Source organism: Pseudorca crassidens, chromosome 2 (assembly GCF_039906515.1).
Source record: "Pseudorca crassidens isolate mPseCra1 chromosome 2, mPseCra1.hap1, whole genome shotgun sequence".
Classification (NCBI taxonomy): Eukaryota; Metazoa; Chordata; class Mammalia; order Artiodactyla; family Delphinidae; genus Pseudorca; species Pseudorca crassidens.
In genome coordinates, this window is record NC_090297.1 from 7,746,578 (window position 1) to 7,772,779 (window position 26,202).

Below are 26,202 nucleotides of genomic sequence, written 5' to 3' on the forward strand. Positions count from 1 at the left end.
TCAGACAGTGCCCCCACCATACAGCCTTTTATTATTTAAAAAATTATTAACTTTACTCCTACTTTAATGCTATATAGTTTTATTGTTTGTATGCTTCAGTGTAAGCTATGTCAAATCCTTTTGTGGATAGGTGAAGATTAAATTCTAAATGAAATGAGAAATGTTCAATAGATGTTGACTGGATGGCGAGTATGAGGACTTTAGCGGGGGTGGAAATCTTCCAAAATTATTAGTGTAGAAACTTAATTTTGATGTTTTAGAGTCTATGCTTATAAAGAAGGCTTTTTACATCCTATACTGTATTGAATTCAGGGGGAAAATCCGATTTTACTTTAAATTTCTGCTAGTAAATCAAAAGCATTTCACAACCTTATAAAATAGTGATGCTTGGCATGATAATTTCACATATTACCGTTGAATTAATATTTTGTTAAGTACTGAATTGTACCTCTCATGAACAGTTGTGGGCTTTTTCTTTTGAGCTGAATCTAAACCTGATTTTTAAAAATCGCTACCAGAGCGCTTGTGTTCTCCGGGTTTCTGAATTCCAATAACCCTCCTTCAAGGGCATCTCTCAAAGGCGAGCTCGGTCGGTTAACTCGGGGCGATACAAAGCATTTTGTTCTTTTACTCGCGGCCCTTACTCCCTTACTCCCAAGGAGACAAGTTGAAAGCCCACTAAGTCATGCTTTTCCATTACTCATTCGGCCTTTTCTCCCAAGGTGGCGTGTGGGAGGTGCTGTGATCGGGCTCGATAAGAATAGGCCGGGAGGCTTTCTGCGGGATCATACACTCTTCCCTTTGCGTGTTTCAGCTCCGATCCGACTGCGCCGCGTTCGGCGGCTTCAACGCGTGAGATGTTTTCCAAACGCACAATGACTCCACACTCGGCCGCCTCTCACAGTCGTCTCTGCTCCTCTGGCCCCCACAGCCCCGCCCCACTTAGGCTTGCTTTGTCCGCTTACAAGGCGGATGATCGGGTTAGCCCGGCGCGCCTGCTGCCGACTTACGCCCTTCGGGGGTCAACCTGGAGGGGACTCCGGGCACAGCCTTCGCCCACGCCGCACCCCCGCACCCCCTCCGGCTTCTAAGCCACCAGGAGGCGCCCCGCAGTCTCCGCCTCTCCCCGCCGCATCCCTTCTCCTGCTTCTCCTGCGATTGGCCGGCCACCCAAGCTCTGCACCCCTATTGGTCGCTGCCCGCGTCAGTTGCGGGCGCCGGGGCGGGCGGAGGTGACGCGCGGCGGCAGGGCTCCGGGCGGTGTCCGGCGCCGGCGGCTGCAGGCGGAGCTTCGCAAGGACCGGCGCGGGGCAGTCAGACGGCGGCGGTCTTGGGAGGTGCCAGCGAGAGACCGAGCCTCTCCCCGACCGCCGAAGCCGCCACCGCCGGCCCTTCGCCGCGCCCCGGTCTCCCGTGCTCCCACCCTCCGCCCGCCGCGGCCCTCGGTGCGGGGCTGGCCCGATGCGTGATGGGGCTGCCGAGCGGCGCCCTGTGGCTCTCGGCGGCCGCTGCTCGCGCTGAGGAGCGTCGGTGCCGGGCTCCCCGCGCCCCCGCGCGCCGCGGCGCTTGCTGAACTGGCCGGCCCGCCCGCCCGTCCGTCTGTCCGCAGCGCGGCTGAGGTAAGGCGGGGGGCGGGGAGGGCGGCGGGGGGCGGGGAGGGCGGCGGGGGGCGCTTCGCCGCCGGCCTGAGGAGGGGGCCGCCCGGGGGGAGGGGCGGCCGGCCCAGGGGCCGGCGGGGTCCGAGCGGGGGAAGCTCCGAGCCGGGCCGGAGCCGCGAGTACTGAGGGCGCTGCCCCACCGGGGCAACGGGTGGGGTGGGGCGGGGCGGGGTTGGGGAGCCTTGGCCTCGGGGGTGGGGGACCGTTCCCGCGAGCCCCAGGCTTGGGTCCAGCGGCCTGCCGGGTCCCCCGCAGCGCCCCGCACCGGCCCTCCGCTACCCCTGAGCCGCCAGGCTCCGGCCGTGCCCAGAGGTCAGCCGAGCCGCCGCTGTCGGCCCGTTCGCCGGGCTCTCTGCGCATACTGCGGCTCTGCTCCGTCTTGAAGCTACCCTTTATTATTTCCCCCCATCCCCTCTCCCCGGTTTTGGTTGGCATCGGGGCTTCGGCTAGGAATGTGGTTGGGCCCTTTTGCCAGATGAAGGCAGGAGCGGGTATCGCGTGGGAGGGGGGAGCCGATGGCGCAAGGACTGGAGAGGAGGGGCGCGGTGGGAAGGGAGGGGGCTTGTTGGATGCTGGCCAGCCGTGGGGAGGCTGGTGTGGTCTCGGCGATAGGCAGCCCGGGATTACTCTAGCAGCCATATTGGGAGGATGATCTGACAAATCCTTTAGGAGCCAGGTCCGGTTGCTGGAAGGCACCGAGTGACAGCCCTGGCAGCTTTCAGGGTGACGGGCCGCACCACAGCCAAACTGGGGGGGTTGGGAGGTTGCTCCAGCGAGCCAGTCATTGTTTGTGCCACACAAAACATTCCGGGCCCTAAAACCAGAATGGAACTCCAAAATCACTTTTTCTCCTTGGTGAATTGCTAATTGAGGTTCCAGGGCAGAGTGCCTTCAAGATTCCATTCTTGTTGGGGTGAAATGATGGGTTTCTGTGTTCGTCTTCTATGACCAGTGCTATGGACACAGAAGGGATGACGATGCCTGACTTGTACAGAGGCAGATCTGAGGATTGCTAAGGCCAGTTTATCAGGATGGAGGCCTGGAATTAGTATGTTGTGTCGGGTGGATAGATGTTCAGAGTAGCTGAGATGCAGAGGTGAAGTAAACTGGAATATTCTGATGATGGTAGAAGCTTGCAGCAGTATTTCTGAGGCCGCAGGTTGTCATCTTTGTGGAATCTCGAGGTAGCTGAAATTAGATTGTCAACAGATCCCTTGCTCACATATCTCTTACTGTTCTAGGCAGCTGTTCTGCTGATACTGAACATGTTTTGTGTCTTAGATGGGTCTGTCTGAGCCCCATGAAAGTATGGTGATTGGATTTGAATAGCTCTTAAGAGGTGATATCATGGTGGATATTTTATATAAAGGCTGGCATTTTGTCAACTTAGCTTAGTCATAATAAAATCTTGTGTTCTCTAAGAAGCGAGGTGATGCTCCCTAATTAACTTGGTATAGCTGTTGGATTATGAGACAAGTGAAATTGGTAATGTACAGGTTAAGGATGGAATATGAAGATTGCACACATGTTGGCGTTGTAAAAAAGATCTGGATATGATCAATAAGAGTTCAGTGTGAGCCTATAAATCTGTCTTTTCCTACATCCTAGATGTGGAAAAGTCCTGGAGAATGGTATGCCCGCCTTCTTTGTGCCCTTCGCTTTCGTTCAAACTCCATTTCTTAATGAATAAATTCCTGTAACTAAAGTTGAACTGCTTAAACATTTTCAGATAAGGTTTTCTAAGAAAAGTCTTAACACTTTATTTTTTATTTTATCATTAAGTTTTCCTTTTAAAACTTGGTTGAATCAAACATGGCTTCAACAGAAATTAGTGGTTTTTGCATTGTGTTAACATGCGAGAAATACAGAATGTCTGTTTTTAAATTCCATGCCCCAATTAAGAAATATTTCTAAGATTTGAATTTTGACATTGACTTTATTAGTAGAAAAGATCTGAAGAATTGTGGTTAAACATAATTTCAGCATTTGGTAAAATCAGACCTGATTGTGAGTCTGATTTGGAGGCAAGATTTTGTGAGTCTGTGCAGCTCTGCTCTGATGAATGTTTTTCCAAAGTTTATCCAATTAAGTACAGCTTCCAAGCAAACTTTCCTTTTCAAGACCAGATATGAATGCAGTTTTCCTTTTTTCTCTCTTTTCTCTTTCCCACTTTGAATATGTGCAGGGAATAAACTGCCAAGAAGAGTGCCAACAGAGTCTCTCCAAGGCCAAAGCTTTCTAGCTCACATCCTGCTTTGGTCTTGTCCTGGGTACAAAGTAAAGGACAACAAAGTGCCCCTGCCTTGTTTGTAAACCCCCTTCCCAGGCTGCTGATCACAGCAGGTCTTTTCCAGGAGTAAGCATATCCCTTTGGTCTTGTACACTGATGTGACGTAATTTCACAAGGCTCTGAAGGGAAAGGTATAGCATATCTACTTCATGTAGTTCTCTTTAAAAGATGGCCTTGTTGGTACAGATACTGGTGAATTTCTGGAGTTCATAAAAGAGTGTGAATAAATACATATTTAGAACTTTTTTTTCGTGCAGCTCATCAGTAGAAGATAAATGAAACAGATGTGACTGTAATAGCAAAAACCTGCCAAGGGTTCTTTGGACTTCTGAGTTGGACTTTTCGATTAATGGCCCAGTAATTCGTTTATGCTCACTTCTACGACATTCATTACCAGTTAATTAAGAGTGTGTGTAGAGATTTAGTTCTTTACTCTCAAGGAAGTTTCACTTTACCATGTGCCTATGGATATGGTAAGATCAAGTTAACTCCAACTCCTTTCTGTTGTAGTACAGTTTAGTGTATTGCTGCCCTTGCCATGGTGGTTTCAATGATTTTCAGTCAGAGCCTCTTCCCTCTGTGTATTGCCATATAATACTTAACTATCTAATACTCGATTGGTACTTTTGTTATTGTTTTGTAGTGGTTTGTATATATGTTTTAAGTCACAAGATTGTAAATGTCTGATAGATTTTAGAATTTTTTTACATATGATATCACATTTTTTACGCCAAAGTGTATCATTCAACAACACCTTCACCTACCATTGCTCTGTTTGACGACTTGGCTTACTTCTCCCTTCCATCCGAATTTCTGACATCATCCTGGCAGACGTCCGTGACTGTATAAACAACCACAACAATAATGATAAAATAGCTTACTCATATTGAGCTCTTTCTATGTGCCAGGCTCTTTTCTAACCACTTTATATTTACTCACTAACTTAATCTTTATAACAACCATATAAAATAGATACAGTTATCCCCATTTTACAGATGAAGAAACTGAAACAGAGGCTAAATGACTTCCCCAGGGTCACTAGAAGTAGTAAGTGACCACTATGCTGATCTTCCTTTATAACTACTCTTAACTTTAAAATTCCTTGACTTCAGCTCAAGCAAACGTTGGCTTCATTCTGTTCCAGTAATTCAGTATTGTGACCATATCTTCTAACATGTCATCACCTTCAGACCTTCAATTATGATAATTTACAGCTCTCACTTTAGTAGTCTCTTGCTGTGTGTTCTCCCACCTCAAGTCTTTGGTCCATTGGCCCTTTTCAGATTTTACTTCTTTGTCTTCCTTTTCTCCACTGTGATTTCTGGGTGCATTGTCTCAGCCATTTTCTTACTAGCACTTGAAGTTTTTAATTCTTCTGTATTGTTCTGCAAGACCCACCGTGCCGATGCCAGCCTTGCATCATTCCTATCATCGGTAGCCTCCCTTTTTCCTCTGTGTCATGGAGAAACCTCACACAGTGCTGGGGATGGGTACCACAGTTGATGTGTAGTTTTAGGTTTCCCCTGAGTCTGTCTTTGGTGTCTGTCAAAGCATTTCTGCTCGGTTCCCTCACCCGTTCTCCACACTGGCTTTTCAAAAATCTTGACAGTTTTAGTTAGGCCTCCTCACTGCCCCATACTTGGCATAAACCTTACCTATAGCCTCATAGGAAAGAAAAGGCGTGAATTCCCCCACTTCCCCTTCCTTTGCTTACAAACTTCTCTGCCTTCTTTTTTTTTTTTTAAACATCTTTTTTGGAGTATAATTGCTTTACAATGTTGTGTTAGTTTCTGCTGTATAACAAAGTGAATCAGCTATACGTATACATATATCCCCATATCTCCTCCCTCTTGCGTCTCCCTCCCACCCTCCCTACCCCACCCCTCTAGGTGGTCACAAAGCCCTGAGCTGATCTCCCTGTGCCCATAAATCTTTATAGCCTTCTGACATTGAATGAATTGATAGGTTTGATCTAATTGTCTCTTCTCTGAAGTTAAAAGCAAGTCCTGATTTTATGTTATTTTTCTGAGAAAATACATTCCTTGGATACAGCAACTCTGAATACCAACCACAGCAGTACCTGCTTCGACAATCTTGCCTGCTGTATTAGCATGAAATAATTCTGCAGGAGCCTCATTTGCTTCATCACATAATCATGTACCAAGCAGACATCTTTTCTGAGAAAATACTGAAAACTTCTGAGGCCTTCCTTCCTACCATAATTAGAAAACAATTCAGACTACCCTCGCTCTCCATAGTGAGGTCCTTGGCTCTGCTGTCCCCCACCCCACGCCAAACGCTCACATTCTGCCTTCTTTCTTACCCTCTTTCCTCCAGTCTCAAGGGAAAGGTTACTCTATCTGACTTCAGCTAACCCCTTGGCTTGTTTTGTATATCACTGCCTTTTCTAATCTCTGGGGACTTGCTGTATTGGCTACTTTTCTTTCCCTCTTTCGCTGTTTCCCCACACACAGTTCCTTGAACACAGGAGGCGCAGTCCCACAATAGGGCCTTTGCTCTGATTCTTTCTTCCGCTTGGCACACTCTTTCCCTGAAATCTGCTTGGCTAATTCCTTTACCTCCTTCAGGTCTTTGCTTAAACCTCACTACCTCAACAGGCCTATTTTGACCTCATTTATGGCACCTGCATGTCACCCCTTCCAACCACACTCCTGAGCCCCCCGACTTTGTTGTACTTTTCCTCCTTCATAACGCTTATAATCACCGAATATTCTGTGTAATAACTTAAGTTATTATTTTAATGTCCCCTCTCCCCTACTAGAAGGAAAACTCCTCCATGGCAAGGATGTTTATCTGTTTTGTTCACTGATTTATCCCAGACTCCTGGAACTGCCTGTTACATTGTAGGCACCTCATAAGTAGTTGCTGAATAAAGGATAGAAACATCCAAGTCTTTCGTATTAATACAATGGGGTGGGAGGAGAAAAATTCCTGCTTCATCCCTGTTCCCTCCTGGCTGTCTCTCCTGTCCTCACAGCCAGCTTCTGGAAACAGTGAGGATACTTGCATTTCCAATTCCTTGCCTCCTAATTACTCCTCAGCCCACCACAGACTAGCTGCAGTGATCCCCCCACTTCACCAACACTGCTCATGCTCTGGTTTCCAGCCCTTGTTGCTGATGCGGGGGGGGGGGGGGGTTGGGGAGGCACGCCTCACGCCTGTGCTGTATTGAAATTGTTGCTCACTTCACTCCCTCCTTTGTCTGCTTCTGTTTTGTGGGGCTGGTTGCAGTCTCCTGGGCCTCGTGCTTTTCTGGCCATTCACATGGCTATCATTCATTCAACACAAATTTTTGTATAACTTTTAAAGGCTTACTTTGTTTTTAAGAACTAGAATTTTGACTACATAACGTATTTTCAGTGTTAAAATAAATAGCAGATTAGGCTATTACAGGAAAGTTTTATATAGTTATAATTTATATCACTTACTGCTTTTAAAAAGGTTTTGAGCAGCTTACCACAATACTATATATACGGTGAGGCTGTTAAACATGGAGAAGAAACAAAAATGTATGTGACAGGAGGAAAAAGTAAATATACAAATTACAACAATTTGTATATGTGTAAGTTTGTATAGTGTGGTTATTGTAACTTAGTTTTGAAACTTTTGAAAGTCAAGATAAAAAGGGAAAGAGAAATTATACACTTTTCATTCTGGTAAAAGAAAGCTAATGATTTGTCAAGAGGAACTATTTTTCTGGTAATGAATTCTAAAGAAATTCTAAGAGAAAAGTGTTATAGACACCCTGATAGAAAGATATATGTACTAAGTGTTTTCAGCAGGTCTTTAAGTAAAAGGAAGAAATGTTCTTCAAAGACCTATTTAAAAAAGTAATCCACCTGCTTTCCGCACTGAGAATACAACATTAAAATATAACTTAAGTCTTTTCTATGAAGGATATGACTAACGTGGTTCACGTATATAACTTTATGTAAAGATAAGTCTGAGTATCCCAGCAGAAAACTCATTATTTAATAACCCTGGTGAGAACCTGGAATACTTGTATTGTGTTGTCATCTCAATGAAAACATACCTATTAAGCTTTGGGTACTGGTTTATCATGTGGCAAGATTGACACATTGTTGACACATGGAAAAGTCTGACCTGTGTTCTTGCCCAGCTAGTGAGCTACCTACCAGGCAGGTAGGTGCGGTCACAGGCAGATTTCAGAAAGAACCTTGCCTCATACCAAATTTGAATTAAGCTCTGACTGAAACTTCCATTTCTACATCATAGCCGAGCTGAGTTCATTTTAACCTGGACAATTCCAGGAGTAGCTGTTGTCATCCACTTTGACAATAGAAGAGCTTCAGTGGAATATTGGGTTTTGGGTGGCAGAGCTCCCAGTGGATCTGCTAAAAGAAAATTATAGGATGTGGCTTCAAATAGTAAAATGAATTGACTTACTAGACAGAGCTTAGTATTAACCATCCAAACAGTGAAAGATAAGAAAACAATGAAAAACTTTAGAGTGGTTTATTTTAAGCCTTAGGCCATAGGAGCTGTTGTTTCTGGATGTACTTCTTCGTTTTTGAGAATAAAAGCATGTCACCAGTAAAAAGGAAGGTTCTTGATTTCTTAATTGCAGTGACAGGAAGACATGTGTCTAATAAATCTAAAAATTGTTTCAGGTTATTTTCTATAGTGGTTAAAACAGTTGGGGAGCCTGACTGAGCTAGTGTAATCTCATTTGAGATTGAAAATCTGATCTGTCAGGAAACTTCCTGTGCAGTCTGATTCTTGGCATTGGGTTAGAATGCAGAAAGAGGTTTTTCTAACATGTGATCCCTTTTGAGCTTTCACAGCTTGGCTCATGGCTGATTTTTATCCACAGAGTCAAAGACCAAGAATAGACATACATACACACACAAAATTCATACACACACAAAAATGAATTCTCACATTTTGGGGGCCATTTTGTCAGTATAGGCATGGTCAGTGACACAGAATATTGGATCCTAAAGCCTGCTTGGTCCTCAAGGAGAGTATTAGGCCAAGAGATGCAAAACTTTAATAATAACAAGGAAATTTTCACACCCTCTCAAAACGGGCTCATTAGCTACAGATATTTATTTTGGAGTATACATTTATTCTTTCTTATAATTCATTCTTTTTTTTTTTTTTGGTTATGCTGCAAGGTTTGTGGGATCTTAGTTCCCTGACCAAGGATTGAACCTGGGCCCTCGGCAGTGAAAGCACTGAGTCCTAACCACTGGACTGCCAGGAATTCCCTAATTCATTCTTTTTTTTTTTTTTTTTTTGACTATTACAGAAATTTAACAAAAAAGTTCAGTAAGAAAATGTACACGATCCAATTTTCATCATAGTAAAATGTGGAGAGGGGACATGTGGAAGCAGTTGATTTCTCTGGTGAAGACAGCCATTGTTTATACTCGTTCCAAGGCTTCTATCATGATGATACTGTTTTCTCGTATTACCACCATTCCAATATTGTTCTGTTGCCTACTAGTTGCCATCTCCACACATTCATCTATCGCAAGATTCATAAAGGGATCAAATCCCCTCAGTATTTCTTGGACATGTCTGCCACCATTTAATTTCAATGATAACTTCTTGTCCATAAATTTCTTCAAGTCTGGAAGGTGAGCTTTGCTCATGATGACTACTCGACGAGCTCAAAGATGCCTCCAAACGGAATTCGAGTTGTCCCTCACCCCTAATTCATTCTTTAAAATGTAATTCACTAGAAAAGATTATCTTTTAAATAGACTGCTTGTTGATATTGTAAATTTGCGGGGATATAGCAAATTGTGTGAATGTTGAATTTAAAAGACTGAATTTCTTGGTTAAATTATGTTTTCAGTTGTGACAGACATGTACTGAATAAAGTATCAATGTATGAGAGTTAAGTAAACTACTGACTGCAACGTAGGGCAGAATGAAATAAGTAGAAAAATGAGGAATCAACACAACATTTTTAGGGAGCAAAGAGAAAGAAGGTATGACTTTTAGCTTAGAAAGGGGGATGTTAAGGAACGTATGACTTAATGCTTCCTGCTTCATGGTGACAGTTGACCTTGTCCTCAAAAGATACGGACTTGTAGGGGCTTCCCTGGTGGTGCAGTGGTTGAGAGTCCGCCTGCCGATGCAGGGGACACGGGTTTGTGCCCCGGTCCGGGAAGATCCCACATGCCGTGGAGCGGCTGGGCCCGTGAGCCATGGCCGCTGAGCCTGCGCGTCCGGAGCCTGTGCTCCGCAATGGGAGAGGCCACAACAGTGAGAGGCCCACGTACCGCAAAAAAAAAAAAGAAAACATATGGACTTGTAATAGGTTAGAAGGGAGAGTGAGCTTCCAAGCATCACATGCTTGGTGTAGTAAGAGGTGCTTGGTGGAGAAGGCTTAAAGTTGGGCAGTGAAAACAGACTGGGGAAGGAGGTTGGATTGTGGAGGCTCATGAATTTTTAGGTTGTGTTCTGAGGCCATGGAAACCAACTGAATGCTTTTAAGGAGAGGGAATGACATGCATTGACCTCTGTTTTAGGAATATAACCCTGGCTGTTTTCTATAAAAAAGGGATATTACAAAACCCAACCAACCAAAAATCTAAGATTATTTCATTCTTGTTTTTTCACTTTGCTGAGAAGTCATTTAGTCTTCTCCTTAGGCTCCTAATAATCCAGAGTGCCTCTGAGGGCAAGAGAGAATTGCACAAGGTCAAAGTTAAGCAATTGTGCAAAAATTTAGAAAAATTCAAATGGATTAGATCTAAATGTTTTATTATCCCTTTACTGTTAGTGAAGGCTTCTGGAATTTTTGCTCCATTCCATTTTCCTAATGCTTCTAATCGTATGTCATAAGGAAGGAAAACTGGTCAGAGGAACAGCCTAGAACTGAGGCTGTGTAAGTGATTTAGAGTATGTATGGTTACCTTTCCTACCTGCCTTTGGCTCTATGAAACTTGGAAAATGTATTATAATTTTTATTGTTTTCCTATAACTTCTTAAAAATATTCTGTAATTATTGTTTCTCACTGGAATTTAAACTTGATTTCAGATTTATATAATTGGTAATTTTTTAAAAAGATCAGGGAGTTTTGAAACTAATTCTTTGATGGACATCCATTATAAAAGAGATACTCTTTGTAGTTTTAGGGAAGTAACAAAGTAACACTTTCTGTAGTCCACTTAACTGTAGTTTCTTGTTACTGTATAAAATTTTAACTCACTTGTGAAGATGGTTGCAGTTTTACCACAGGACAGTTAAATCAGAAAAAAAAAATGTACTTAGGTTCAGGTTGTTTTGGGAAAGTAATTTAAATATATACCTGTCACTTACAAAGAAGAATGACTAAAAGCGTGACTAAAATTCTGTCTTGTCCTCAAGGAACTTAAAATTTACAGCAGAGATAAGGAAAACAGGGCTCCCTTGGTAGCGTAGTGGTTAAGAATCTGCCTGCCAATGCAGGGGACACGGGTTCGAGCCCTGGTCCGGGAAGATCCCACATGCCACTGAGCAGCTAAGCCCGTGTGCCACAACTACTGAGCCTGCGCTCTAGAGCCTGTGAGCCACAACTACTGAGCCTGCGTGCTGCAACTACTGAAGCCCACGTGCCTAGAGCCCGTGCTCCGCAACAAGAGAAGCCACCACAATAAAGCCATGCACCACAAAGAAGAGTAGCCCCCACTCACCACAACTAGAGAAATGCCACGCGCAGCAATGAAGACCCAACACAGCCAAAAACAAAATAAATAAAATAAATAAATTTATTTTAAAAAAAAAGAAAAACAAATAACTCATTTTGCCCTAGGTAAGGTCAATGAGTTGAGAAGTATTAAATGGAGAAGCATTTGCATTTGGTTTGCAAGGTGGGGAGAATCTATGAAAGCTTTAGAAATGAGTAGCATATGAGAAGGTCCTGGAAGAAAAGTTGGATTTTGAGAAGAACAGGAGAGGAGGAAGGGTACAGTAGGTAGAAGGAGCATTGGAGCAAAGGCACAGGGACAGAAAAACATGAGATGCTTTCAGGAAACCCTCTGGTGGGTGGTTGTTAAGGAAAGTGGATGGAAGGCAGTGTTTTGTGGGCTTGTAAAAATAGGTGGTTTGGGCTTCCCTGGTGGTGCAGTGGTTGAGAGTCCGTCTGCCGATGCAGGGGACACGGGTTCGTTCCCCGGACCAGGAGGATCCCGCATGCCGCGGGGCGGCTGGGCCCGTGGGCCATGGCCGCTGAGCCTGTGCGTCCAGAGCCTGCGCGTTCGGAGACTGTGCTCCACAACGGGAGAGGCCACAGCACTGAGAGGCCCGCGTACCACACACACACACAAAAATAGGTGGTTTATGTTACAGAACACATTGAGAGCCACTGGTGAGGAGTTCAGTCATTGCTTGGTAGACAGTAGAGAAACTGGACAGTGATATGAAGAGACCTGTGCGTTAGGAGTGTGAATCTGGCAGCATTGCATAGTATGGATGGAATATATGAAAATGGCAGTATTGTGTAGTATGGTTGGGGTAGGAGGAAGAAAGAGAAAAAGTGGTTAAGATGATTAACGGTCTTGGGTGAGATGTATTGAAGGTGTAAAAGGGATGGTATGGCAGTGGTAGAAATGGAGAGAGATTTTTATAGGTGGAAGCCATGTAATTTGGCAGTTGATTAGATGGATAGAGGAAACAAGCTTTTTGGCCTGTGTGGGAACAGGAAAATGGTGAGAACATTAAAAGAAATAGAAAAGAGGTGGAAGAGCTGGGGGAGGTGGAGAGATGTTTGGGCTTTGGGTGTGTTAGTTTGAATGGTATGCCAGGAGGCTAGCTGGGTAGAAGAGTGAAACAAGTATTGAAAAGTATATGTGTGGGGGACTTTAAATAGTAAAGAGGTTAGTATTTCGGCTCCTAGTACTTTATATCTAAATAGTACTTTATAATCTAAAGCTTAGCAAGGAGGTTTCAGCCTTTGTTGTCGGTTTGTAAGTTAGTTAGCAGCATTGAACATTTTGGTAGGCCCCGAATAGAACACAAAAGAAGAAAGTTTTCTTTTTTTAAAATTACATATCTACAATATTCATTAATTGTCAACATTTAAGTCTCTTTTATTACCACCCCTCTCCCCCAAATCATGCTATTTAATTGAAGAAACTGGGTGACTTGAACTGTAGATTTTTCTGTATTCTGGGTTTGGCTGCTTGTATCTTCTAGGTATCATTTAAATTGTTTCTTTGCTCCCTATATGTCCTATAAACTGAGGCTTGATTCTATCAGTTTTTTTTTTTTTTAAGGGGAGTGGGATAATATTTACTAGCTGGTGCCGTGTGTTTCCTACTGCAGCACATCAGGAGGCATAGGCCACCTACGTGCCCCACTTTTAGTGATGTTAAGATTGATGATCATTTGGTTCAGATTTTGTCAGCCTAAATCATACAATATAATGTTCCCTTATCAACCAACCTTTCGTTTAAGGCTTTTTTAGTAGATAGTGATGATGCAGAGAACCTTTATGTTAGTAGGGTTGGGAATTGGTGACATTCTGATTCTGTCATTTCTTCTGCATTTATTAGTCAGACTTTTTCTGTAAAGAAGAGCTTGTCCTCGTTGTCTATTTGACTGTCCTGGAATATAGTTTATACAGGATACACAGACTGTACGCATGCTCTGTTCTTTTGTTTTATTTGCCAGTTTTCAGAATAATGAGGTTTTTGAAAGTATTGTTATGAACTCATGAATTTATATATTTAATGTTTTTCAGTCCATATGCAGTGTGTTTGTATGTATGTATGTATTTTTATGCTCCAATTATCCCATCTTTGTCCAGTGGGAGCTCCTTTAAGTTGGCACTTGTGTCTTTTTGCCATGACCCCATATTAGTCTTTGATTTCTTGCTTGTGGTCATACTAAGATGTCCCAGAATCATCTTGAAATTTCTTGCCCAGACTTGGAATTAGCCACTTTTTCAAGGAACCCAAGTTCAAAGAGATTTTTGAAGGAATAGGATATTCACTTTGGGAAGCTATTAAAGAACATACAAGCTAGAATATAGTCGTGTAAAGTGATAACAGTGTTCTCACAATGTGTTTGGGACTGTAAGTGCTGTAGGAAATACCAGTGATTCCTGGAATGTTTGGGTAGTCATTTGGAAGAGTTAAGACTGGAGCTGGGCCATCAAGTAGAGGAGAAAATGAAGATTCATAGATCTGTTGTAGGGGGGAAATTGTTAGAAGGTGTGAAAGAACGTGTGTGGAATAGTAAAGGAGCTTGACTAGAATACAGAGTACCTTGACTGATCTTGTAAGTGCTGGGGAGTAAGAAAAGGTTCTTGGGTTTGGAAGTGAAATTGAAAGTCATGCTTTAGGGGGCTTCCCTGGTGGTCCAGTGATTTATAAGACTCCGCACTTCCAATGTAGGCGGCGCGGGTTCAATCCCTGGTTTGGGAACTAGGATCCTACATGCCGCGTGGCGCGGCCAAAATAAATAAGTAAAAAAAAAAAAAAAAAAAAAAAGATGTAGTCTTTAAAAAAAAAGAAAGTCATGCTTTAGAAGGGTTAATATTGCAGTAGGGTTAAGCAGTTGAGTAGAGTTCTCAGCTGGAGGTTTACAACATAATCTTTAGAAAATGAATAAAACAAAACAACCCATACCTGGGCCCTATCTCAAAAGGGGGGTGGCTAGGCTCATTTGCTTTTCAAAAGACCCCTGTGTGATTGTTTTGTGCAAATCCTGCTCCTCTCCCCCCATTTAAGGACTATTGGATTAAATCTAAAAGCTCAAAGATTAGTTTCTTTATTGCAAGTGCCCTAGGCATGAGGTAGTAAGGACATGGATTAAGGTTAGGGCAATGGAAATGAGAGGAAGGAGGGGATAGAAGAATGGAAATTTATGTTTTAAAAGTTTTCATATGGTATTTCATTAATAATGTTAGCACTAATGAAAGGATTCAAAGAGAAGGAAGCAAAGATGACTCTAAGATTTATGGTATGGGTCCAGATAGAAATGGGAAGATTGGCAGAGGTTGCTCGTTTCGGGGAGAAGATAATGGGACATACTGAGTGTTGAGATGATGGCTGTATATTAAAGTGGACTCGGGGGGGTTGAAATGTGTTGTGTGTCTTGCTTTTTGCAAATGCTTCATTCATTCTCTTTTGGCAAAGTATTCAACTATTGACTATAGGTCATGCTGTATCGACTGGAAGGGTTAATAACGCTAAGCTTTTATTTAATAAATGTGATTAAAATAAATGTTTGATGTATTAAAGAACCATCTGTTTATTGTAAAATAAAATGTGAAACAGACTGGAAAAAACATTGCAGCAAATATAAAAAGATTAATATCAATAAATACTGTAATCATTTGAAACACAAATTAAAAAAGTCAGTAAACCAGGTAGAGGACTTGAACAGATAATTCTCACAATTGGGAAATATAATTCATTAACTCAGTCCTTCAGCAAACATGTAGTGAGCTCTTTCATCAGATACTGTTTTAAGTGCTGGCAAACAAGGTCTCTGAGCATTCTGGTGGTGGTGTGAGAGACAGACAATAGACATGGTCCAAAAAACAAGCATTTCAAATAGTGATAGTGCTGTTAGAAAATAAGATAGAGTATTTATTTTTGCCTTTTCCTGTGGAAAGAATTAGTAGTTGTTCAACTGGAGGTTAGCATTCCTAACCTTTACTTAATTATGTGGAAAAAAATTGGACAGGTTTAAGTTCTGTTGGAGTTCCCTGGTAATTGGACCCATAAGTATTTTTCTTTCTTAGTTTTTTGTTCAGTTCTTCTTGAAGATGTTTATATAACGGATAGAGTACAGATTGAGATCTGTTGTTTCTTGTGGAAATTACTTATGTGGGTTATTTTCACAGAATAGTGTTCGTTTTGTTCTGTTGGGAGGGAAACTATTCCTCTAAAAAATGTTCACATTTTTCCCTGTGGCTTCATTCAAAAGTGAAATATAGTGATTTGATTCTGCTGTGAGTCAGAGGATAGAACTTGGGTCTTCTGAAACCTCTGCTTATTGTACAGGATGGTTGTAAGGGCCAAATGAGATACATATGAAAGGGTTCATAGAAGTTAAAGGAATCCCAGGATATCTATAGTTAAAGAAGCTAGCTAGAGCTTATCTTTGTCCTTTTGCTGTTTAAATATATACATCATGTAACTGGATGTTTCAAACTGAAATTAAGATATAAAAAGTTCAGTGCATTTCTTTAAAGACAAGTAATAAGTTGTTTTGCAGATGGCAAGTTACTTGTGTAAGGAACCCTCTTTAACAAATAAACATTTTGGGTTTTTTTCATATATTATTGAAGACTGATCCAGAAAAACAGAGAGCAAGGAAGACGTTTGTTACTTTGCAGTTAAATTTTTTATTATTAAGTCTAGGGACTTTTTAGGCATGGTAAAGAGATAATGGAACAGGAAAACAAATTACAGTCTTTATTTTCTATCTGATAATTTACGGTTGAGAATATAAGATTTATAGGGAAGAAAAGGGATGAGGTTTTTAGAAATGGAAACAAATAGTACTAAGATAATGGCTCGTATGCTCAAGTTAGCCCATGCTTTCTTTAATTCTGACTATCTTGTATGAATCATTTTTTCTTTTTTAAAGGAAACTTGAACATAATTTCATAAGAAGATTTGATTCTTTATTTCTGGACTGCATATATATAACAAGACCATCAGAATGTCGGGAGCCTCAGTGAAGGTGGCTGTCCGTGTGCGGCCCTTCAATTCTCGAGAGACCAGCAAAGAATCCAAGTGCATCATTCAGATGCAGGGCAACTCAACCAGTGAGTTCATGTTGTGTTCTATCAACTCTGTCTCATTTTCCTATCCTTCCCCCTTTTCCTGCTTGCCGTGATCAGAATAAATGAACATTTGGCTATTAACACTTTGAACTTTGCTGTTCTGAATGATCCATTGAATGTTTTTCCCCTGTGATATTTGCTGTAGCATATTTAAATATGGACTATTTATTTTCTTCTTTACAATTGAGAAGTCCCTAGAGAACTGAACGAATTTAGTTAGTGTTATTAAGTTGAAATCTTAAGGATAGTAAAGGTGTAAGCAGTGATTTTTAGTAAATGATGCTGTGAAATATACCTGTTGAGCCTCCGAGATTACTTTGCTTTCTTGATTTTAAAAGCACTTGAGCTTGCCAAGATGGTCTTCACACTTACTCTGCTTCCTTACAATGGTTCTTTGAGTTGAACAACAGATATAGCTAAAACAGATAGTAAACTTGTAAGTTATTACTAAAAATTTTCAGTCATTGCTTCCTAGCTTGTTTCCCTATATAGTTGCTTAGGTGAAAAATGACTGAAGGTCATTTGAAGCCCCTTCAAAATTGAAGGGGTTTTTGGTACTTGAATTAGTTACTTGATATGGATCTGTAGGCAAACTATTACTTAAAATAGATGTAGGTTCTACTGTTTTAAAACCTATAACTTTGTGATGAAGCCGAATTGTTGTTCTTTCAGATAGATACAAGTTAATGTTGAGTTGTTGAGGAAACATGCTGATGTCATCTATTTGCGGGCCAGTGTTTTGTGTAGAGGATTCTCTCAGTGGGAAATAAAACTATATATATTTAAGGTCTACAGTGTGGTGCTTTGATATGTTTATACATTGTGAAATGATTAGCAAAATCTAATATATCCATCATGTCTCATAGTTACCTTTTATTTTGTGGTAAGAACACTTGAGATCTACTCTCTCAGCAAATTTTACATAGACAGTACATCATTATTAACCATAGTCACCATGCTGCACATTAGGTCTCCAGAACTTATCTTATAACTGAAAGTTTGTACCCTTTGATCAGAATCTCCTTTTTTCCCCCACTCCTCAGCTATCATTCTCTGTTACTGTGAGTTCGCCGTTTATTTTTTCATATAGATTCCTCATATACAACTTTGAACCTTCTGTTGCTTACATACTTTTCTGAACTTGCTAAATAGGACTCACAACATTTTATTTTTTAAAAAAAGATTCAAAAGTAGGAGTCTAAACTGCTGTACCACTGTTTGTGCTTTACATTTCTTTGTCAGTTGTGCCAGTGATTCTATGAATTATATATCCTATGAATAATTGTAAAAAGAGATGCAAAATTCAGTATTGTTCTCTAATAAATGTTTATATTCCTAAATGTCACTCATTCAAGCTATGTTATCATTTGTGTTTCATTTTAAAAATTAAGTTTTACACAGTATAACTAAAAACTTGCATGGGGCCTTGCTAAGCTTCTCTGTATCGTTCCAGTTTTAGTATAGGTGCTGCTGAAGTGAGCACACTAAAACCTGATTATTGAGCCCCTTGTTTCTTCCTGAAAAATGCATTTAACTATAACTTAGTATGGAGGCATTTTTGACTGCTGGTGTTGCCTCTAAATATGATGGTGTGTATCACAAGTTCTTTTAAAGTGTGGACGTTAGGAAATCCTGGATCAGGAGCCAGAATTGATTCCAGAAAGAAATACTTTTCTCTGTTTTGCATGTTGAACTATCCAGGAATCCCCAGTGTCATGGAGATGGATTTTCATTAATGGTTGGGGTGTTGCTACTTTCTTTATAGGGTTGGAAATCTTAAACTAAAAACTTTTAAGGAGAAAGTGAGTATTAAAAGGCCATATCCACGAATGCAAAAATCACTTTATCATATAATAAAAATAAATGGAAAATGTTTATTAGTACAAAAAATAATATTAACATTTTTTCTTGATGACAGATCATTTTAGAATGCCCACATCTTAAATGGGTTATAAGTTTATATTCATTGTCAAGGTCAAATAGCATTACGTTAATTTCACCCCAGTTTTGATTTATTTTTGTGAATAGGTAAAACATTCAGAGGGTATGAAATCCAAAATGTACAAAGAGTGTACAGTACAAACATTCCTGTCACCCCATCACGTAGTCAACCAGTTCCTCTCCCTAGAAGTAACGTGTGTTAGATTTCCTTCAAGAGATAGTTTAAACAGGATTATCTTTTTCTAAGGTAGTTTTTTTCCTTTTAATTAGTGGTAAGGTATAATAGTAACTTATTTTACAGTCTTGACTGCATTGTATATTTTATTTTTTTTAAAATTAATTAATTTATTTGGTTGCACCAGGTCTTAGTTGCGGCAGGCAGGCTCCTTAGTTGCAGCTCGCTGGTTCCTTAGTTGTGGCAGGTGGGCTCCTTAGTTGTGGCTCACTGGCTCCTTAGTTGCGGCTCTCTGGCTCCTTAGTTGTGGCATGCGAACTCTTAGTTGCGCCATGCATGTGGGATCTAGTTCCCTGACCTGGCATCGAACCCGGGTACCCCACATTGGGAGCGCAGAGTCCTAACCACTGTGCCACCAGGGAAGTCCCCTGCATTGTATATTTTAAACACCTGAGTAAAACTATTCATGTTTATATCTTGTAAAAGATGTTTTTTTTTTCTTTTTGAGATTTTAACATGAGAGAATATCCATATAAGTTAATAGGATTTTATTAACAAGTATCTACTATATGTATAATGGTATACTAAGTACTAAACCAATATAAAAAAAACTAATCTATTGACTATTCAGGAGAATAAAACTATTAGAGTGTGTAGCAAAATTAAGATTTTCTATAGTTCTGGATAGTTATGTGAAATGGATCTGGGTCTGCTTAATTTTCTGACTGCTAGTGTTTGATCATCTGGATTAAGAGCTCACTGAGATTATTGATGGCTAATAAAAAAAAATGTTAGACCTCATTGTATCTAAGATATGTGGCTCTCTTTCTGACCTTATTATTTTGATTGTATGGAAAATAATGTCAGGTTAGGGGAAAAAAGTAAAATTATCCAAATGTGATATTCATTCTGAATGAAGGATTTCAGATGTCTTCACTTGTAGTAGACAGCAAACTGAAGAAGAAAATAAGATTCCTAGTTGAACATTTTCTAAGGATAGGGCCATAAATTTTGGAGTTTGGGAGGATGCTAAGTTCTATTTACTCATTCTTGTTTATTTTCCCCAAAGATCTCTCCAGAATTACTGAAAATATTTATGTCTTTTGAGGAAATATTAATGAAGAGATGCCTGGTTTTTATTAGAAGTAATTAATATGGTTAGACTAGGCCTGGGCTTATTGTACTAGTACTACGAAAACCAGTCTGTGGACCACCTTAAGCACAGTGCTGAACTACCAATGATTTTTCCATCATATTTTGTCTACAACCTTTCTAGACAGCAGGCTGAGTGGCTCTGCTCTGTCTTGCCCTATGTCTTTTTCTTCCTCTTTTGAGAGTCTGCTGTAATGTGAGTCTCTAGGGATCACAGAGTTGCATGTACCTTAGGACCCTGCCCTTAAGGAGTTAAAGGTTGTGGTAGGGGAGACAAGACATACCAAAATAACCTCAATATAAAGTAAAAATGATCAAAGTGATACTTGCCATAAAAAAGGGTTTTAAAAAAGTGCAGATGTGAGTTTGGCAAAGGGCACATGTAAAATTCATAGATGATCGGAGGGTATTTCAACTTGACCTTGAGGATTAAACTAAACATCCCATATGTTTGGGGAAAGTTTCAGAATTGTAGCTTATTAGGACTTATTAGTGTTATATCTAGATTGGTACTCCTAGCCTCATCTGGCTATAACACATTGCCTCTTCGCTTAAACATTCACCAGGAGAAATTTGTGACTTTTAAAATAATATTAGCCTCCTGAAACAAAAGTCCTCATTAGATGAATCAGCCTTAGAAAAAGTAGTGTTAGTTTTCTAGCTGAATGCTTTGTCATGGTTCAGAAAGTTTGGGGTAATTTTGGTTTCTTTGAAAGGTGTTTGTTTTTGGAAAGCTAATTAGCTAATTGTATCGGAGACTTTTTCCTCTAGAATTTTGGCGTTTTCAGTTTTCTGCTGTTTTCTATTTCTGTTTACAATTTTATACGGCAGTTTTTTAGTAATTTGACTAATATGTAATCCAAATAACTTTTGAGAGATTTTAAGTGAGCCAACTTGTTATGTTTAGAAAGTATTAATGGCTTGTTTTTAAAAAATTGGGCTTAAGATTGGGATGGAGCATGGATTTTGAACCTAGAATTGTTGGAAAAACTGAAATGAATTTTCTGTAGCCACATGTGTTAGCTGCATTAAAAGACTGCTATGCTGGCAAGCTGGCCTGGACTCTGCTCACAGGGATTATGGCTGATTGCAGACGGAATGCAATGGAATGTTCCTGCCATAAGGTCTCATGAAAAAGTAGAAGAGGGTGGTGAAGAGTACTTTAGGGAATGTGCTAGATTTGAAAACTGAGTAGTGGCAGTTTTATTCAAGCACTTTCTGGTCTCAGAGGGAGTGTTTTCTATGGCACAGACAAATGTTACTGTCTTGAGATTTGGGAGACCAGAGTGCATACAAATAGCTTTGTTTAATAATATCCCATTATATTCCAAGTTTCTCCCACTTTGGAAGCATTTTTTATTGTCTAATTACTTTAAAAAAGGAAAATGGGACAAAATTAATGCTCTGCTCACATTTATGGTTACGTTATGTGTGTAAATCTGGAGACTTTGAAACTGCATAAATTCCCCTCTGAAAAACAGTAAGTTCTCACACATTCCTTCTGGTGATTAAATTGTGATCTTTTGCTTTGTCTTTAACCATAGGAATCAGTCTCTAATCCTTTGGTAAGTCTCCTTCATATTTTTATTAATCTTCCTTAGTTTAGGATCTTTTTTTTTTTCCCTATGCCCAGGTATTAAGTGGGATAAAAGAAATCCTGTTGTTGTTGTTTTTTCTGCTAATTGCTTACATTGTATATTTTAAAAGGCTCTTTCATTCGCACTTGTGCATTTCTAAACCAAATGCTGCACATCACAGCTGGTACAAAGAATGACTTCATGTCCATTAATGAAAATTTGGGATGGGGGAACACAGGGACAAAATGGAGTTTGGAAAGGAAGACTTTTGAAAGGAATTCTTATAAATCTGTATGTTTTTTCTAGCATAAATTAATATAGCTACATGAAAATAAATGTAAATGCATATAAACTATCTTTGTGAACATTCTGGAAAATAAGAGGGCAAGAAGTTACCTCCATTTTTACCTCTTTACTGCCGCCTACTGCTGCATTTTGATGGATTTTTATTGTTGTTGTTCCAATTAGGTTAAATGGTTAGCATCTGTGTAATTATGTATTCCAGTCTTTTCTTATTAGTCTTTAGTTTTCTTCTCTCTTTAGTGTTACCTAATTCGCACTTGCATTGTAGTCTGAGTTTCTTTTACTGGCGTCTATGGTTAGACTTCTGAGTGTCTATCAATATGGGAGCCCTTTGAAATTATATGCAAAATATGTTTCATGCATATTCCTAGGGAGACGGTAATCACATTCAATATGATTTTTAAAATTCATACATATATTTTTTATTGAAGTGTAGTTGATTTACAGTGTTGTGTTACATATATATTCTTTTTCATATTCTTTATCCATCCGTCTGTTGATGGACATTTAGGTTGCTTCCATGTCTTGGCTTCAGTACATTTAAAATTTTTTTAATTTGGCTGTGTTGGGTCTTCGTTGCTGTGTGCGGGCTTTCTCTAGTTGTGGTGAGCGGGGGCCAGTCTTGGTTGCGGTGCGCGGGCTTCTCATTGCGGTGGCTTCTCTCGTTACGGGGCATTGGCTCTAGCCTCAAGGGCTTGAGCAGTTTTGGCTCGTGGGCTCTAGAGCACAGGCTCAGTAGTTGTGGCACACGGGCTTAGTTGCTCCGCGGCATGTGGGATCTTCCCGAACCAGGGCTCGAACCCGTGTCCCCTGCATTGGCAGGTGGCTTCTTAACCACTGTGCCACCAGGGTAGTCCCGGCTTCAGCACGTTTTAAAGAGAGCTCTGTCCCCAAAAAGGTTTAAGAAGCACTAGCCTAGCATGAAAATATCTGCTTAAGTCTTTTCAGGATAAGCCAGGACATGATTAGGTCAGACTAAGGTGTAAACTCCATAATACAACACCCAAAGTGCTTCACAGTGTGGCTGGAGGAGTAGGATAAGGACAGCTTTTCAGCTACTACTTCTTCACCTCGACACCATGTGCTCTAACCATAGAGATACAATGTGCAGTTTTTTGTTTTGTTTTTTACCTACCCTTCGTTAAGATTCATTTGGTGAACTGTATATCTCACTCATGCCCAAGTCATTCATCTCTCAGTAACCTCCACCAATGTCATGAATTTCACTGAGAGTCACTAAAACTGCTGAATGTTTTGGCATTTAAACTCCTAACAGCACTATTTTTCTTAGAGTCCAAAACTGGAAATAACCCCCAGTATCCATCAGCAGGGGAATGGATAAATAAATCATGGTATATTTACATAATAGTACATAGCAAAGAAGAGAGGAATTACTGCGTATACACACACACACACACACACACACACACACACACGGAAATCATAAACTGTAGCTATATAAGCAAGTTGGAAAAGCAGTTGATGTATTTTATTTATATAAATTTAAGAACATACAAAACTGTTCTCTGTATTCTTTACTCCATAAAAAGACATAGGGTAAAACTATGAAGAAAAGTAAGGCAATAATGACAAAATTCTGCAGGCCTCAGTGGAGAGATGGTGGGCAAAGAAATCTGGGAGGGTCATACAGTGGAGCTACAGAGGTGAGAGTCATGTTCTGTAATGCGCTGGTGGGTACCTGGGGTTTTGTTTATTGTTGCTGTTTAAACTCTACATATATTTTATAAGTATATCTACTAAACATTTAATTAAAAAAGCATAAAAGCAAAGGGAAAAAACAGTCTTAATCTTGCAAATTGAGATGCTGTGCACCCAGGCCTATTTAGACCAGTGACCAGGGCATACCATATGATAAGCACAAGTCCACGAAATTTGCCTCCTGTCCCCTCTTTCTGAAACCTTCGAACCACTTTTTTTTTTTTTTTTGCGGTACGCGGGCCTCTCACTGTTGTGGCCTCTCCCGCTGCAGAGCACAGGCTCCGGACGCGCAGGCTCAGCGGCCATGGCTCACGGGCCCAGCCGCTCCGCGGCATGTGGGATCCTCCCGGACCGGGGCACGAACCCGCGTCCCCTGCATCGGCAGGCAGACTCTCAACGACTGCGCCACCAGGGAAGCCCTCGAACCACTTTCTGACTTCTTTTTCCAAAGAGAGGAATGCTTACATGTCCACCTTGGTTAAATGACACTCATTTAGTCACTGGAATGTAGGAAGATAAGCAACAAGAAGGTGAAGAGGCTTTTACAGCACAGGAAGAAGAGTTCAGTAAAATATATTGAAATCAGCTTGGGTACCCGTGGCATTAAATTTTAAAAAATTTTGACACAAAACACTTTTCCTGTAATCAGGACTTGAAGCTATAGCAATGAGAGGGGTCTGTGTATGTGTGCTGGGGTGGGGAAATAAAGGTGCCCCTGAAATGATACTATGTTTACTCAGTTGGAATTGATTGAAACCAATTTTGTCCTTTAGAATGACTTTGGAATGGGTTGATAAAGGGAAGGTCCAGATCTTGCACTGTCAGTGGCCTTCTCACAATTTTCCTTGGTATTTAATGACTTCTCATATGGCACCTTAACTAAGCTGACATTCTGGAATGTATCCCTCTCTGTTTCTTACGTTTTTCTTCTACTGGGATAAAGTTTATGGTCTTAAAGAAGGGCATTAGATTGCACCCTCTTCTAGATGAGATAAATTCATTTACCATTAACTTATTGAGCACATTTTTTTTTTTTTTTTTTTTTGCGGTATGCAGGCCTCTCACTGTTGTGGCCTCTCCCGTTGCAGAGCACAGGCTCCGGACGCACAGGCTCAGCGGCCATGGCTCATGGGCCCAGCCACTCCGCGGCATGTGGGATCTTCCCGGACCGGGGCACGAACCCGTGTCCCCTGCATCGGCAGGCGGACTCTCAACCACTGTGCCACCAGGGAAGCCCCCTGAGCACATTTTTTAAAGTATTCTTCAAGATCATGATTTTAATGATTATATAGTATTCTGTTGGATTTATGAACCATAATTTATTTAGCTCATCACCCATTATCAGACACTTGAGCCTTAAAACCACTTCTTAGGACTGCTGTAAAGAATGTAAACCCTCTGGGCTTCCCTGGTGGCGCAGTGGTTGAGAGTCTGCCTGCCGATGCAGGGGACACGGGTTCGTGCCCTGGTCCAGGAAGATCCCACATGCTGCGGAGCGGCTGGGCCCGTGAGCCATGGCCGCTGAGCCTGCGCGTCCGGAGCCTGTGCTCCGCAACGGGAGAGGCCACAACAGTGAGAGACCCGCGTACTGCAAAAAAAAAAAAAAAGTAAGCCCCTCACAAGTGGGGAAGGAATTGTTTTTATTTTTTACCTATTTATTAAAAAAATTATTTATTTGGCTGCACCGGGTCTTAGTTGCGGCATGCGGGATCTGGTTCCCTGACCAGGGATCAAACCCGGGCCCCCTGCATTGGGAGCACGGAATTTTAGCCACTGGACCACCAGGGAAGTCCCAGGAATTGTTTTTAGAAGGCAGTTTATGCAGCCGTCTATCTGGCACCTCTTACCTGCTTGTCTAAATAAACATCTTAAACTTGGAATGTCCAAAACTGAATATCTGATATATCCTCTTGAATTCTTGCTCCCCTGCATTCTCCCTCAACTCAGTTAAAGGCAACTCTACCTTTGTAGTTGCTCAGGGCAAAAATCGTAAAACATCCTTGACTCTCTCTCTTATCCTCTATCCATCATAAAGCCCTGTAGGCTCTGCCTTAGAGTATACCCAGAATCTTAGTTTCCACCTCCTTTACTGCCACCACCTACAGTAGCCTCCTTACAAGTCTCCTTGCTTCAGCCCTTGCCCTCTAGTAATCTGTTCTCCATCCTTTTAGAATGGAAGTCAGATTACTTTTTTGCTCTAAACTCTCAGATGGTTCCCATTTCACTCAGAACAAAAGCTGAAGTCTGTGCAGGGACCTCCCTTCTCCCTTTGCCAAACCTCTGTAGCCTCCTTGGTCTTTCCCTTAGTAATGCAGTGGGTAAATATTCCCAAGTCTAAAGTAGTCTTCAGGAACATGATTTTAGTGGCTGTATTGTAGTTATGAATCATACATTATTTAGCTCATCCTCTGTTATCAAATACTTGAGCCTTAGCCTCTCCATTTATTAAATGGAGATGTTGCTAATGCCTACCCAGCTCTCTATTCCTAGGTTGTTGTGAGGATCAAATGGAATTGGGTGTCCGCGTAGGATGGTATTTGAAAGTTATTTGTGAAATTGTTTTTTGTGGTTAGTTTTGGTACCTAAATCATTATTTTCAATGGGAATA

General features: G+C 41.1%; 1 protein-coding gene, 1 non-coding gene and 1 pseudogene across 16 annotated transcripts in view; 1 reads left to right on the forward strand and 2 right to left on the reverse strand.

The window, feature by feature from the left end:
* The first annotated feature begins 1,288 nt into the window (after positions 1–1,288).
* The window catches only part of KIF1B (kinesin family member 1B), a 151,686-nt gene continuing 126,772 nt past the window's right edge, over positions 1,289–26,202 (forward strand). For 7 of the 15 annotated variants that reach the window (XM_067719846.1, XM_067719912.1, XM_067719865.1 and 4 more), the window contains exons 1-2: positions 1,290–1,619; positions 16,529–16,709. In XM_067719846.1, the coding sequence (XP_067575947.1) occupies positions 16,604–16,709 (106 nt within the window). In that variant the 5' untranslated portion in view covers positions 1,290–1,619; positions 16,529–16,603. Of the gene's footprint in view, positions 1,620–16,528; positions 16,710–26,202 lie in introns of all 15 variants that reach the window. The other 8 variants (XM_067719920.1, XM_067719944.1, XM_067719902.1 and 5 more) reach the window with 3 other exon arrangements.
* Positions 9,209–9,641, reverse strand: LOC137215191 (small nuclear ribonucleoprotein G pseudogene; annotated as a pseudogene).
* LOC137220305 (U6 spliceosomal RNA) lies at positions 18,109–18,210 on the reverse strand. The gene has a single exon (XR_010941609.1). It is a non-coding gene; the product is annotated as a U6 spliceosomal RNA (small nuclear RNA).